The sequence below is a fragment of the Puma concolor genome, chromosome D4, assembly GCF_028749965.1.
Source record: "Puma concolor isolate L17-30 chromosome D4, mPumCon1.1.hap2, whole genome shotgun sequence".
Taxonomy (NCBI): Eukaryota; Metazoa; Chordata; class Mammalia; order Carnivora; family Felidae; genus Puma; species Puma concolor.
In genome coordinates this window covers 888,726-903,512 of record NC_141679.1, presented here as the reverse complement: position 1 = coordinate 903,512, position 14,787 = coordinate 888,726, and the positions used below count along the sequence as shown (strand labels likewise).

Below are 14,787 nucleotides of genomic sequence, written 5' to 3'. Positions count from 1 at the left end.
CGACTTCACCGCAGACCATGATCTCACAGTCTGTAAATTGGAGCCCTGTGTCGGGCTCTGTGCTGACAGCTCAGAGCCTAGAGCCTGCTTCAGATTCTGTTTCCTCCAGCCACCTCCTCCCCCCGCCCCTCCCCCACTTGTGTGCGCTGACGCTGGCCCTCTCAACATTTAAAAAAAAAAAAAAAAGGCAGACCACATGGGCTGAATAGAGGAAGACGTACTTCTCCCAATGCTACTGTCTTTTCTAGCCGTTTCTTCTTTTCCTCCAACCACTGCAGATGGGTCCACTCTTCTCCACGTTGTTACTCCCCCATAATTCTTTCAAAGCACCTCTCTCTTTCCCTGTAGCCAGTGGTGTACCAAGTTGGGGATGGGGTGGGCATGGTCCACCGGTGCATCTGTGGAGACTTTAAAAACAATCACGAAACCAAAGTTTAATCTTTTCATCATCACCATATGCTAGTAACTCTAAACACTGTGAGAAAATGCTCCCTGAAAAAAAATACCACCAAGATACAGAACATTTTCAGCACCACAGAGGTTTCCTTAAAGCAATGTTTTAATACTTAATATGATCCTAATACTCTGGTCACAGATGTTGAGAAAATCTCAAACATGTTTAGGGTCCCCTGACCTTATGACGGTGTGGGAAGGTCTTCTGTGAGTGGGCATCCCCTCCCCGCTGGGGACTATTTACCCCTGATGAGTGGACTATTTCTACCCCCTTTTTCAACCATCCCTGGGGAGGGTTCGGAGCTGCTTTCCACCTGGGCCAGTCCTCAAAGCCATCAGCTTGTTTTCCGGACTCACCGGCTTCATTTCATCAGTTTCCAAGGCCTTGCCAGGTGTCTGCTGGTGCTCGAAGCTGTTCGGAGGTTGGTTTGTAGCTCTTTCCTTGTTGGACCATGTATCTGAGGCTGGATTTTCCTCATATACTTCAAAGCAGTATATTGCAACAGTGCATGCAGAAGCAGATGTGAGAATCCAGCTATGTTCTATGAATCTTTAAAACTTTAAGGAGATTTAAAAAAATGTAAAACAATTCCCACTCCTTTGTATTTTTGGGAGATACAGGTTTTTAAGAATGTTTATTTTTAAGACGAAAAGTATTCTTCTAAATTTCACATTTATAATACGGTGAATATTGATAGATATAACCCACACTAGCAAACTTTTTGAGGCTCTCATTTTTAAAGAGAATAAGGTGGTCTTGAGACTAAGAGTTTGGGAACCGCTGATCGAATTTAACCGTGACTGCAGCTCTAGAAGATGGTATCGTTAGTGTCACTTCCCTAATGGAAACACCAAGGCCGGGAGCGACCTGCCCTCCGCCTCGCCACCGTTACGTGGCAGGGGCAGATTGCAAACCCCAACCTCGAGCTCAAGGTCCACGAAACCCACTCCTCTGGCAAAAGCACCACTTGGGAGTCCACTCGCCTCTCGGAGCCACGCTTCCTCGTTTGTACAGTGTACAGAGCGCTACCTCGTGGGACTGCGGGGTGATTCTGCGTCGGGTAACTAGCAAACAGTGATATTAATAACTCGTGTGAGATGAGTCACATCCCACTTTACAGAAAAGGAAGCGGGGGCTCGGAGCCGCCAAGTGCCTTACTGGGGCTTCCACATCTCGGTGGTCCAAGGTCCACGGACCACGCACTCCCCCGACCGCCATAGCCCCCGGCCTGTGTGGACGCCCCCGTCCCACTTGCCAGCTCGCCCGTACACCCCACTGCCCGCCGGCTGGGCCGCGTCTTCCCTATCTCCCAGGCGGCCGAACCTCTACTCCCGGCCAGGCCGGTCCCGGGCGCCGAGGAGCCGCCGGCTCCTCCCGCTTGCCTCACTTCCGGCGCTCGGGGCGGAAACCTCCTTTCCTGTTCTAAAATCCGCGCTCCGGAAGTGAGTCATGTGCCAGCACCCAAGATGGCCTCCTGCCTATCCACCGTAGTGGTCAATGGAGGGGAAGCGGGCGTAAACCCGGAAGTTGCCCGGCTTGGCCATGGCAGCCACCGTGGGCGTGGCTTCCGGCGACTAAGAGCCTGGCAGTCGGGGCCGCGGGGTCGAGGGGAGGCCGTGGCTGACAGGCGCTCCTCCCCCCGACGGCGGCGGCTGCTGCCCAGGCAGACCGGCGGCTTCCAGCTCGCGGCCGCGTGAGGCGCCAGGGCCGCACCGGGGGATGGACGAGGGGAAGATGGACGAGAATGAATGGGGGTACCACGGGGAAGGCAACAAGAGCCTGGTGGTGGCCCACGCGCAGGTGAGCGGCGGAAGGTCGGCGCGGTCCCGGGCCATCGCGCCGCCCTGGGGTAGTTCCGCATCTCCCCAGCAGCAATCCCCCACCCAGGGTCGGGTCCACGACCTTCTGGCACCCCCTCCCCCGCCCCGGGTAATTCCGCGTCCCCCTAGCAACACTCCCCCTCCCCTCCGTCGGATCCGGATCCTTGACACCCCCCCCCCCCCCCCAGGGTCGGGCCCAAGATCCCCTAGCACCCCCTACCCCGCCCTGGGTAGTTCTGTATCTCTTCAGCAACACTCCCCACCCCCAGGGTCGGGTCCACGACCCCCCTGGCGCCCCCTTCTTTGCCCCGGGTAGTTCCGCGTACCCCCAGCAACACTCCCCACTCCCCCAGGGTTCGGGTCCACGACCCCCTGGGGCCCCCTCCTCCGCCCTGGGTAGTTCCGCGTCCCCCCAGCAACACTGCAACCCCCGTCCTGCTCGGTGCGTTTCCCGCCCCCAGCGCTCCCCTTCCCCCTCCCCCCCCCCCCCCCAGGTCAGTGCCACGTCCTCGTAGCACCTCTTGCCCCAGCCCCAGGCGGTGCCACCTCCGACTGCCCAGCCGCGGGGGTAGCGGGAGCCGGGATGGGAGTCCCCGCAGCTCTGGAGGTTGAAGAAGGCAAGTGCCCGGGATGGTGCTCTCCCCCAGCACGGAGGGAGTTTATCCTTCAAGACGCAGGGAATTGCCCCGCCGCTGCTGCCGCCAATAATAATGGAGTATTGCCCACAGGTTCTTCTCCAAAATCTTCTAGGATTTAAAGGGGTTGTTTTTCTTAATTTGGTGAGGGCTTTCAGAAAGTCCAATAAGGACTCCCAAGAAGGTGAATCCAGGAAGAGGAGCTTGTGGATTTGTGTGAAGCCCCAGATCTCCCTGACGTTCTGCTGATACAACCAGGCTGGAATGTGGTGGGCAGGGGAGGAGCCCTAGGTGTTGCGCCGGGCGCCGGGGGGGCGGGGGCCGGCCCGGGCGGGTGGGTGGGGGAGGTGTTAAGAGCTTGGGAATTGGAGTCACGCAGAGCTGGGCACAGTCCCAGTTCTACCGCTGCCTGGCCCAGACTCCCTTTCTGCATTTGGAGAGCGGAACTAGTAACAAAACCCCTGTCGAGTTGGTACAGGATGAGGTGAGCAGGAGCTGGGCGAGTCATGCCTGGCAAGTGAAAACTGTCATTCCCTTTGGACTCGGGTTAGAGCCCTGACCCAGTCCAGCAGCTCCTACAGGCTGGTGCGGGCTTTGGGGGTTGCCTGCTCAGTTGTTTCTGCGCTGGGTGTGCTGGGTCAGCTGTAGGGCAAGCTGTGGCCACGCAGGTGGCCCCTGTTCTGCCTTTGCATTTTGTTACCCCTGGCACAGCGAGGGGAGCAGAAGAACCGAGACTGCAGGCTTTGCTCAAGATCTTCGATGAATGGGGGTGAGGCCTAACCTAAAGCTGTTCTTTGTGTGGTCCGCTGGGCCCCTGGTGGTTCCTGGGTGGGTGAAGCCTGGATATTCCCGCACAAGTCTCTTTTGTTGTCAGGTTATTGTAGTGACCCCTGAATCATTTCACAGAACAAACACCCGTCTTCCAATTCCTTAGTGGGACGAGTGGTGTATCTTCCTGTTATGTAAGGCTAAGGCTTCGTTTAGAGTGGGGCTAAGGGACCGAGTTTCAGAAGGTGTGTCAGGTGAAGGAGCAAGTTCTGGATCTGGAGTAAAAGTACATCAGGCCGGGAGATCACTGGCCTCCGAGGACCACCCTGCAGGGTAGCTGGGCCCCTCCCTCACCGCATAGCTCTGGCTCTTAGGGCTTGTGTTTCTGTTTCCTTTCCCTTTTCAACTTAGTCACCAGGCTACCCTGGACCTGTGCTTTTCATGCTTTATCTATTTTTTTTATTATTTTAAAGTTTATCTTGAGAGTGAGTGTGCTTGGGGAGGGGTGGGGGGGAGGTGGCCGGCAGGGTAGGGAGAGAGTCCCAAGCCGGCTCGCTGTCAGTGCAGAGCCAGTCTTGGAGCTCCAACTCATAAACTTCATGGTCATGACCTAAGCTGAAACCAAGAGTTGGATGCTTAACTGACTGAGCTGCCCAGGAGCCACCCCCCCCCCCACTTTATTTTAAATCTAAATTTGTTCTGTGTTCATTTCTGCTCGCTTGGTGTTAGTTCCTCAGTTATCACCACAAGTGGTCTTGGAGGAGAACGTTTCGGCCAAGTGAGGGTTCTGACTGCCTCTTGGATGTGGGGAGGCCTTTGTGCTTGGCCTGGGAAGGAGGACAGAGCCCTGCTGTGCCCAAGGAGAGGGTGCACGTGCTGTGAGGGTGAACATGTGTTCCTGCTCCCCAGACCCCACCTTGTTTATCCCAAGGTAGAGGGCGGCCTTGCCGGGGCTCTCCCAGGTGGGGAGAGCCTTCTCTCCCTCCTTCTCTGGAGAGCATCGTCGACGTGCAGAGCTGTAAGTCCTCAGCAAGTGGCAAGGCCGTCTTCCCTCTGCAGCATCAGGACACATGGCGCCTTCAGGTGGCCAGTTCCAAGGCCCGTGGGGTGACAGCCTACCAGGCTGGGAGGGCTGGGGGAGTGTGGCACTCGTAGACTGTGGCCTGGGCGTGGAGGAGGAGTGTGGGCCGCCGGGGGGCGGTGGCACGGGGACACGCTTGGGCTGGGCCGCAGGAGACCTGAGGGTAGGCCAGCTCCAGACAGGGCGCCCTCGGCTTCCCCATCACTCCTCCCACGCCACAGCGGGCCGGGTGCCCGCTGTCTGCCCCCTCCGCCTGGTGCTCAGCGCCCCCGGGTACAGCTGTGCGGTGTCCACCCAGGCGTGGAAACCCCCCCACCGCCAGCCGCTCCAAGGGTGCGGACCGCCCGGTGGGGCTCCAGGCACCCACCCTACGGCGGGGTCCTGGGCAAGGGCGGCTCCCCGGTGGGCATGCACTTTGCTGCAGCCCAGGGACGCCGTCGTTGTCCCAGTGGCTGCGCTTCTGCTCACGGGGAGCTGTGGTGAAGCCCGTAGCTGCCTTCCTGCGTGCTGCCGGGATTTCTGTCCGCACTCACTGTCCTGACCTCGTCAGGGGCTTTGGCTCTGCGCTGTCCTGGGTGGGTCGCTGAGAGTCTTGTTTGTCACTCCTCTCTGGAGTGTCTCCAGTGGTGGGAGTGAGCTGCCCTCCAGGTCCCTCGCCTTGGGGTCATCACACTCAGCTGTGGGAATGTGTTCCTCTGTGGACAGAGGTGGTGCCAGAGACCTGCCAGCGAGGGTCTCCTACAGAAGTACGAGGGAAGCGCTGGTTTCTGCCTCCTGAGGTGTCCCGGCCTTTCTGAGACCAGACGGTGGTGGATCCTCTGTCTCTGTGATAGTTTTGAGGTCCTGGGCGTCTGTCCGGGTCCATCCGGGTCCTGAGGATGTGAGGTCCCAGCAGTCAGGGCATCCGATTGTCTTCTCGCCTCATGTTCAGGGTTTCTGGTTTGTGTGTCACCCTCCTAATGGGGAGTGTGCAGGCAGGTGAGAGTTGTTCTGGTTTTCTGTCTTTCTCTCTTCCTCTTTCTCTCTCTCTCTTTTGAATGGAACACATTCCCAAGTCCCAGGCCACTCCCCTGTCATTTTCTGCTGAATCCAGTTCAAAGAGTCTGAAGTTTTTGCCTCTAGTATTTTTTTTTTTAACAAGTAACATTATTTGGAATTTTAATGGTATCTGTTCAGGTTGATGTTCGGCCAGGCGAGGCCTCGTCAGAGAGCCCTGCGTGGGGCCTTGTCTGTGATTATTCCCAAGGTCACCTGCAGTCAGGTGGTTAGGATTTGTGGTTTCCAAATGGTTTTCCCTTTGGTGGTTGCCAGCCCCGACCTTGGTGAGCTGCGCTCTGCCTGGGGGGCACGGGTGTGTGTGGTCTAGGCCTCGTCTCCCCAGGGGGCCTGGTGGCTTCCCGCCCATGCCTGTGCCCACTTCCTCCTCCTAGTCAGGACAGCAGCTGCCCTGCTGACCAGGAAGGTTTCTGTGTCACCTGCAGAAGGATCAGTCTGTAGTACGGGGTCATGCTGGCTGTGTGTGTTTGCACACCTGCTCCGTGCTCACGTGGCCTTGGAGGGTCCGGGGTCTTGAAGGCCGCCCACGGACTTGCTAGTGCTTCTGTGTGACACCCTCACTGTGTGTCCCGTGCAGCTGGGGTTTGCCTTACCAGTCCTCCGCTTCTCTTCGGGCTGTCGGCCTTTGCATCTTCGCATTGGTCACCTGAGCGCCCCTTCCATCGCAGCCCCCCAGGTGTGCCCCCAGGTGTCAGCCGGGCTCACACCTCCGCCACCACATCAGTACTGTGGCATCTGTGGGTCCAGAAGAGGCAGCCCAAGCCTGGAAGGGAAAGCGTCCTGCCCGGTGCAGGTCCCTTCTGTCCCCGTGTGTCCTTCCCGTCTGGCCTCCCCGTGGCATCCTGGTTCCCCTTGGTGACGTGTCTCGGTGCCATCCACTCTGCGAGGCTGTCAGCCCAGCACCTGTCCTGGCTCTCATCCCCTCGGCACCCTGTGGGCTGGTGATGTCACCAGTAGCGGCATCTGGGGCGGCCCCCCGAAGGGCGAGTCTTCCCCTTGTGGTGTTTCTTGCTCCTTCCCGTAGAAGTTGTCTGCTCTTCTTGGCCTGTCCTGGGCTACCTCCTCTCCCCGGTGGAAGACCCGGCCTGGGCCCGTCCTTGGTGTCACCTGCCTTGATCCCACCTGCAGCCTCCCTCCCTCGGGCCTCACGTGGGCAGCTGTCCCTCGTGGTGCGTTGTTTTTTGTGGTCTTTGATTCTTATCTGATACCAGTTACTGCCCCATAAAATACAGAATACCGGAGGGAAGAAGGTGGAAAACATCCAGAATTTTCCCACTCAGAAAATAATTTTTGTTAACCACTTTGGTGCACTTCCTTCCAAGATGTGCTTTTACTGGTTGAAGAGTCCTTTGTGTCCCTCTCGTTTCCTGCTTTCTCACTCAACTTTACGGCACAAATACGTGGAAAACCTTCACCCCACGCTCGAGGCTGCAGGCCCCTTGGGCAGCCAGAGTCCCCGCACCTGTGCTGGGCTGGCCGTCCAGCGTTGGGATGGCCGAGATGGGTTCTCGGGGCCCCAGGCGTGTCTCCCAGGCCGTTCGCTCCGCCCCACCTGGGGCCTTCGAAGCAGCCAGTATTTGTCCTCCGTTTGTGACAAGTGGTGGCCTTCACTTTGGGCTTTGAGGTGGTTGAATGTGCGTGTGTCACTCCTCTGTTTGTTGGCTTGATTTTCAGCTTGAGAAGATCCTAGACTCTCGCGTGGTGTCCTCAAGGATGTGAATGGTGTGGCCCTCGGCTCCGCAGCCCGTCCTTTGCTCTCCTCTTTCCCGGTGCTTGGTCCTTGACGTTAAGACATTGTCCACTTGCTGCTCCCTGGAGACACTGTCACCAATGTTGAGTGCTTCTGGACTTTTTCATACAAACTGAGTGTGCATATACTTTGTTTAAAAACTTTTATTTTGTGGGGCGCCTGGGTGGCTCAGTTGGTTAAGTGTCCGACTCCTGATCTCGGCTCAGGTCATGATCCCAGGGTTGTGGGATTGAGCCCCGTGTCGAACTCCCTCCAGAGCTTGGAACCCGCTTGGGATTCTTTCTCTCCCTCCCTCTGCCTCTCCCCCGCAGGTGCATGTGCGTGCCTTGTCTCTTTCTCTCTTAAACAATAAATCATAAGAAAATATTTTACAAGCTTTCAAAAATGAAGGGTAGCAAACCTCTAGAAAAGTGCTCCAGTCGTCGGTGTGTATGTGGCCACATATCACAAAGCACATGGACCCGTAATCCCATGACCAGCCCCTCCTGGAATGTTTTTCAGGGATAGTCCCACCCGCCTGAGGCACGTTCACCAGACCTTGGTCTTACTTGCTTTTGAACTTGACACGGGTGGAACGGTACCCATACATCCCCTCTTACCCGTGTTTGTTTACACACACGTGTACGAACATGTTTATAAAACTGGGTTCCTTTATAAGGCCTGTCCTGTAACCTTTCCCGTTTCCGAGTGGGTGGTGGCCTCACGTGTGTCTGTGAGCAGGGACCTCCATCTCCCATAAACTGCAGCACCTTGTCCCACCGTCTGGAAGGCCGCCTGCTGTGTTTAGCCTCGTCACTGTTGTTGGCCGGGTGGGTCGTTTCCCTTTTATTTGGAACTATACGTCATCCTTTCGCACGCAGTAGCTAGAATCTTCTCTGCACTCTAGTTACTTCTGGAAGATTAATTCCCGGGGGAGCCCGGTTTTCTTGCCTGCCCTGTGACCCAGTGCCGGCTCCCTTCCTGCCTCCCCGGGGGCACGGGGCCTCCAGCCCCTTCCCCACAGCCATCCCCCGACCCCAGGCTTCGGGTGGGCACTGACCAAACTTTGTTTTATTTCTGATAGCGTTGTGTGGTGCTGCGTTTCCTGAAGTTTCCTCCAAACAGGAAGAAGGTAAGATTGGTGGGTTTGCCACCCAGTCGTTAAAATAGTTAATTAAGAAACTGAATTTTTTTTTCTGACGTGGAAGTATTAGTGCTAACTGTAGAAAGCTAAATGTGACGCAGGCTCTCGGTGCAGAAAGTGGGGGTGTCCCCGGTTCCCTCACGGCCGGCGTCTTGACCTGCCCGGGTCACCGTGGGTGCCCTGGGAGGGCCCTGGGTGCTGAGCTGGGGGGGCCAGGGCCAGGGCTCGGCTTTGCCACTCGCTGGCTCCATTTCCCCATCTTTGGGAGTGTAGCCCCGAAAGTGGAGTTGGTGATGCCCGCAGGCAGCGTGACAAGTCACGACAGGCCATTCAGGTGGAGCGCCAGGTTTCCGTTCGCTGAGTCATCTGGGCCGAGGGAAGCTGGTGCTGCCCTGTCGCCTGCCCGCCGCCCCCAGTAGCAGCGAGCGTCCCCCTCCAGCGGGGGAGCAGCGGTGCCTGTCGGGGGATCCCGTCCACGCGGGTGGCGGGGGGGGGCGGGAGCGCAGAGTCCGTGCTCGTCTGGGGCAGGAAGAGTCCGGGGAGGTGGGGTGGACGGCTGTGGAAATTAGGTTGGCCTCGCAGAAGAGAAGGGGACCGAGGGGGGCAGCCGGGGCTGCCCGGGGCCTAGGGACGGCGTGGTCTGTGTGGAGGAAGGTGGCCCCAGGCAGGAGGGCGTTTTCCTGCCTCCGCTGCCGCAAGCAGCACACATGGTGGTCTGTCCTGCGGGATCCGAGCAGATCTGAGTGGAAGCTAGAACGTGCTCCAGGCAGCTTCCCTCCCCCGCCCGCCACCCCTGAGGCGCCTGAAGCTTGTGGAAAGGCCAGCATTCTCTGGATGCCTCCCTCCGCCTTCCCCGCTCAGACTCACTGAGGCAGCGTCTTCGAAGGCAACAAACAGTTTGCCTTTATTTTCTGAGCGGTACGACGTGGCACCAGTCACGTTAGGGTGGAGAGCTGTGTGTGTGACAGTCCTGACAAGAAGAGCTTTCTGTCGGGAGCTCTGTGGCTGCAGCTGTAGGGTGCCGCCCCGAGGGCCCGCGGCTCTTTGTCGCGTGTGGTTCCGCTGCAGGCCGTGGCAGCTCCGTCCAGAAGCTTCCCAGAGCCCCGGCCGCCTCCCGGCCCCCTGCCAGGACCCTGCCGTCCACCCCGGACTTGCTGCCTTGGGTTGGAAACCTGTTCTCCCCCAAACCTCACAGCCTGCGGGCGCGTCACGAGCCTCTGACTGGGGAGGACGTACTTACTCTACATCTAGATGCTGAGGACCGAAATGTAAACACCCGGTGATTTTTGGCCGTGACAGATTTTCAAAGTTGTGTTCCCCAGAGGGCGCACCTGGGCCGCTGGTGGGATCCCCATGAGTCCCGGGTGGGAGGAGGGCAGGGGGGCAGACGTGGTTCTTGGGCGGATGGTGTGGAGTCTGTGGGGCTGTGGGACGGGAGCTCTGGGGGGTCCGGCGGTCACCGGCGAGGCTCGCCTTCCTCCCGAGCCAGGGCGCCTGGCGCGTGCGTGGTGCTGCTCGCTCCCTCGGAGGCCCCGGTCATTGAGGCTCCCCCGTGCTTGTCCATTACAGGCCTCAGAAGAGATATTTCAGCACCTACAGAACATAGTGGACTTCAGCAAAAATGTCATGAAAGAGTTTTTGGGGGAGAACTACGTCCACTGTGGGGTAAGTGACTTTTACGTACACGGTCACGAAGTCTGCGTTCACACGCTCTGTGTCCGTAACACCAGCTTCTCAAGCGTAGTCTGGACCTTTGTGCTTCCGGACAGCCCTGTGGTCTGCTTTCCCAGTGCTCTTCTTCTGTGCTGCCCGTGGGCACGGAGCAGGTAGTGTTCCCATCTTGCAGACGACCAGCCTGAGGTTCAGAGAGACCGCGTGAGGTCCCCATTTGCTGGGACCCCTGGTCCCCGCCACCCTGCTGTCACGGGGGGCTCCAGCTTGGTGAGGGTCTCAACAGAGATCCAGAAGCATCGCTGAGCCCTCTGCTGCCGGTGGCACCTCAAGCGAGTTGGGGAGGAGTGGGGCCCCCACGCTGGGGATGTGTGTGACCTGCCTCTTGGGAAAGCCTGGCTGAGGCCCGTGTGGCATGATGGCCTCCCCCTGCCCTTGGGTGGTCCGTGCTGCTGGCTCTTGCTGCTGCTTCTTGCCAAGGGGTGCCTGTTACAGACGAAGTCATGTTGGGACACGCAGGAGGGGGCACTGAGGCAGCCACGGCGGCCCTGCGACCTGGCGGCCCTCAGCAGGTGGCGTCCGTCTCCTGCCTGGGGGCGGCCATCCTCACGTGTCACGGTGCCTGGAGCTGCTTCTCCGAGAGCAGGGCCCTGAACCGACAGGAGCTCTGTGGTTCGGAGCTGAGAGTGCAGCCTCTGTTTGCAAATACTGTGGCTTGAGCTCATCCTGAAAAGCCGGCACCGAGGAGGTAGAGGGGAGGTTGTCTGAAGTGTAAGGGTTGCCTGACCGAGTAGACTTCAGGCGAAATGTCCTCTAAGGGGGTCCCCTGACAGCTTGGGACGTGTTGTCGGTGCTGCTGGGGGTCCGTGAGGGCTGTGGACCCCTTCCAGGCTGACGCCACCGCGGAGCCGGCTGCTGGCTGGGGGCCTCAGCACCTCCTGATGTGGGCTCACTGAAGGGCTCTGAGTGTTGCTCTGACCTGGCCCTGGCTTCCCAGGCTCATGATCTGAGAGATGACCTGTCCTTTTCACAGCTTCCTGCTGGCCTCCAGGGGCAGCCCCGGGCAGCGTGGGGCCACAAAGGGGCAAGAGGTCCTGTGGCTGGGACCGCCCCTGCTGAGGTCCCCGGCTGTCCAGTTGAATTGTGAAGGCCTGAAGCCCGTGGCTGTGAGAGCCCTGCGTCTGTGAGCGGCCTGGATGGTGTGTGAGTGAACGTGGGTGTGCTGACTGCCAGCTTTCTTCTTGAGGACAGGGCATTTCTCTGTCCTGCAGCTCTTGGGGGAGCTCTGGACGTTTTCTCCCAGGCGGGGTCAGCAGTGAGGGCGGTGGCAGCTCAGGGTCCCAGCCGACAGCGGCCTGGTAGGGAGGAACAGCATCGGGGCTCACGCGGTGCTCTGTCTCCAGGTTTGGTTCTGTCTGTGCACAGTGGACGGGCCTTGGGGAGAGTGTGAGCCCACAATGTCACATCCTGGGAGCATCCATCCCACTTACATACCTCCTCTGCCTGGAGATCCTGCCAGAGTGAGACACAGCCTGCTTTTTCTCCCTTGGAGATGGGGTCCGCACAGGACGGGCTGCATGAGGCCACCGTCAGGCGACAGCAGCGTGTGTGTATGCGGGACTGCTGACACACGCTGGTCACCAGTGTGTGTGTAGATAGGCCCACTGACACCGGTCACCGGTGTGTGTGCGTGTGTGTGTGTGTGGACGGGACCACTGACACCAGTCACTGGCGTGTGTACGTGGGACTGCTGACACCGGTCATCAGCCTGCGTGTGGACAGAGGCTGGTCTGGGGACTGGTCTGGGCCTGTCTCCACAGGAGCTGGAGGTTGGGAAACAGGGACGAGGCTGTTCCCCTTGTGCCTTCAGGGGTTTGTGTCCTCCGTACCATGGATGGTTGAGACGCTGATGGAATTTAAAGTGTTGTCTTGCTTTTGTGGGCCTGGTCTTCCCAAAGTGAGTGCCACTAGGGCGGCCTCAACTTGCATTTGAGCGTGATGTGATGGAAGCATTGGCCACGTGGTTAGTGAGGGGATGCTGTTCTCCTGGGGAAGCTTCTGGAAGACTGGACCAGTTGCTTCTCTGCCAGCCGCCTTCCCCACCCCCGCCTCTGCCTCTTTGTCCATCCCCGCAGCCGTCCCTGCATTCCTTCGAGGGCAGAAGCCCATCAACGGGGAACCTGGCGTGGCTACGTCCTCCAACTTACACTTCCGGGAGAGGAATTGTGTGGTCTTAACCGTAGTCCTTCTTAAGTTAGTGCTTTGTGCAGGTGCTGGCCACCTGCCATCCATCTGTCCGTCCGTCAGGCAGGATGACGTGGTTCACGCTGATTCAGGAGTTTGAATCAAGGGTTGGTAAAATGTAGCCAAGTGTTCAGGGTGCCCAAGATAGAGTTCATTACAAAATTGGGGCTTTAAAGTTGTGTAAAGAAATGTAGTTCCGCTTGTGGCCCTGGACTGCTACATCTGCTGTTCCCCGCGCTCCCCTGGCTGTTCCCCGAGCTCGCGGGGGCTCTGATGGCTTCTCCCAGCGGGTGAGCACACCCCCCTCGGTTCCCGGTCACGGTGGCCGGGGTGGCTCGCCCACTGTGGAAGCCAGTGCTCTGAGGATGGCCTGTCGCGTCTCTTTCATCTGGTCGTGTCCTTTAAATAGTAGAGCAGCTTTTATTCCTGAATCCGCATACTGAATGGTTTTTCAATGTGATAAAGTGTTCGTAGCATGAGACGTGCCATTTTAACTGTTTTTGAGCGTGTGCGGTTCTGCGGCACTAGGTCCATTCCCAAGTCGTGTGGTGCACTTAGTATGTTGTATTTGTTCTCACAGGAGGTGGTTCAGCTGCCTTTAGATTTCGTGAAACAGCTTTGTTTAAAGATACAGTCTGAAAGACCAGGTAAGCGTTCCGGCTTCTACATTTTGTTGGTAACTTAAATGTTCCATTTGAGAAGAGTTTGACCTGTGACTTGTGTAGGGTAGATGTTGTTTTCAGCAGCTCTGTTGCCAGAAACGTCACCCTCGGCAGAAGTCCTACGAGCTCATGAAGACGACTCTGGGCACCAGACGCTCGGGTGGTCGCAGACAGTGTGTGACCCGGGAAGCGCACCTGGGAGAAGAGCGGGAGGAAGAGGAGGGACTCCGGGCAGGGAGGGTGGCTGCAGGGCCCGCGGCAGGGCCTGCTCCCGGCCGCTAGAATCCACCTGCCTGCTTATTCCCTGCGGGAAGCGCACAGACGTGCGTCTCCGTGGGCGACGGCCTCTCCCCGTGGCCTCCCGTGCCTTCCCGCTCTTGCTCGAGGTGGTGGCGACAGTAGCCACCTTCCAGGCAGAGCGAGACCGGGGGTGACGTCCCCGGTGTTGAGGCTGGTCCTGGCCTCTCCTGGAACAAGCGGTTCAGGTGTGCCGGAGGCCCGCCTCCCATCCTGGGGTTAGGAAAGAGAAAGCAGACACGGAGGTTGTGCGCGGGAGCCCCTGGTTTGGGGCGCTGTGAAGAGCAGGACCCCCAGTGTGGAAAGAGCTGCCGAGGGGAAGCCGCCCCAGAGCCGGGACTGGGTTTTGGCTGCTCTCCTTTATTATTTTATTCTCTTACTTTTTTTGAGAGAGAGAGAGAGAGAGAGAGAGACGGCGCAAGTGAGTGGGGGGTGGGGAGAGAGAGAGAAGTGGGGCTCCACCAGGGCTCGTGTTCACCTGATGCAGGGCTCGAACTCATGAACCGTGAGTTCATGCCTGAGCCGAAGTCAGGTGCTTAACGACTGAGTCGTGCAGGCGCCCTCGGCTGCTCTCCTTTAGACAAGGGTGGCCTGACGCTTGCCCTAAGGCTCTACGTCATCATTTTAATTACCAATTAAACTGGTCCTACCAGACATCATAAGTAGTCGTAAGGGCGACTTGTAACTGGCCTCCTGATGTGAACAGAGGAAAGCTGACTCCCCCTGGGGTCCGGAGGCGTGTGGTGCGGTTGGCGCTGAGGAAGTGGGGGTGTTGGAGGGTCCCGAAGGACTGGTTGTGCAAGGAAGGGGGAGTCGCAGAGATGGGGTGGTCCCCAAGACCACCCCTACCTCTGAGGGCGCTTGCACCTTCGGGGGCTCCCAGGACAACCCCAGGTCCGATGATTCGCTAGAAGGACCTGGAGCTCCCTGTTGTCCTCATGGCTACGGCTTCACGCACTGAGGGACTCGGTCACACCCAGACGGCCATCTGAGAGACCCAGCACGAACTCCCAGGCGTCCTGCTTGTGCGACTTGGGTGCACAGTGCCTGTTTCTCCTGGCAACAAGGTGTGACCGCGCACCGGAGGAGTGGCACCAGCCTGGAGGTGGAGTCCCAGATAAGCACGGACACTCCTCAGGCAGGATGGCATGAAGCTTCGAGGGCCTCCCAGGAGTCCGAGGCCAAGGCCTCTCTTGGGCAGGGCCGGCCCTTCCTCCCAGGAGTCC

At 58.6% G+C, this 14,787-nt stretch overlaps 1 protein-coding gene across 1 annotated transcript in view; it reads left to right on the top strand.

Moving 5' to 3' along the window:
* The first annotated feature begins 2,023 nt into the window (after positions 1-2,023).
* IPPK (inositol-pentakisphosphate 2-kinase) overlaps positions 2,024-14,787 on the top strand; it is a 48,584-nt gene continuing 35,820 nt past the window's right edge. The window contains exons 1-4 of the mRNA XM_086684749.1: positions 2,024-2,254; positions 8,628-8,675; positions 10,257-10,352; positions 13,183-13,249. Coding sequence (XP_086540875.1) covers positions 2,174-2,254; positions 8,628-8,675; positions 10,257-10,352; positions 13,183-13,249 — 292 coding nt within the window. The 5' untranslated portion in view covers positions 2,024-2,173. The remainder of the gene's footprint in view (positions 2,255-8,627; positions 8,676-10,256; positions 10,353-13,182; positions 13,250-14,787) is intronic.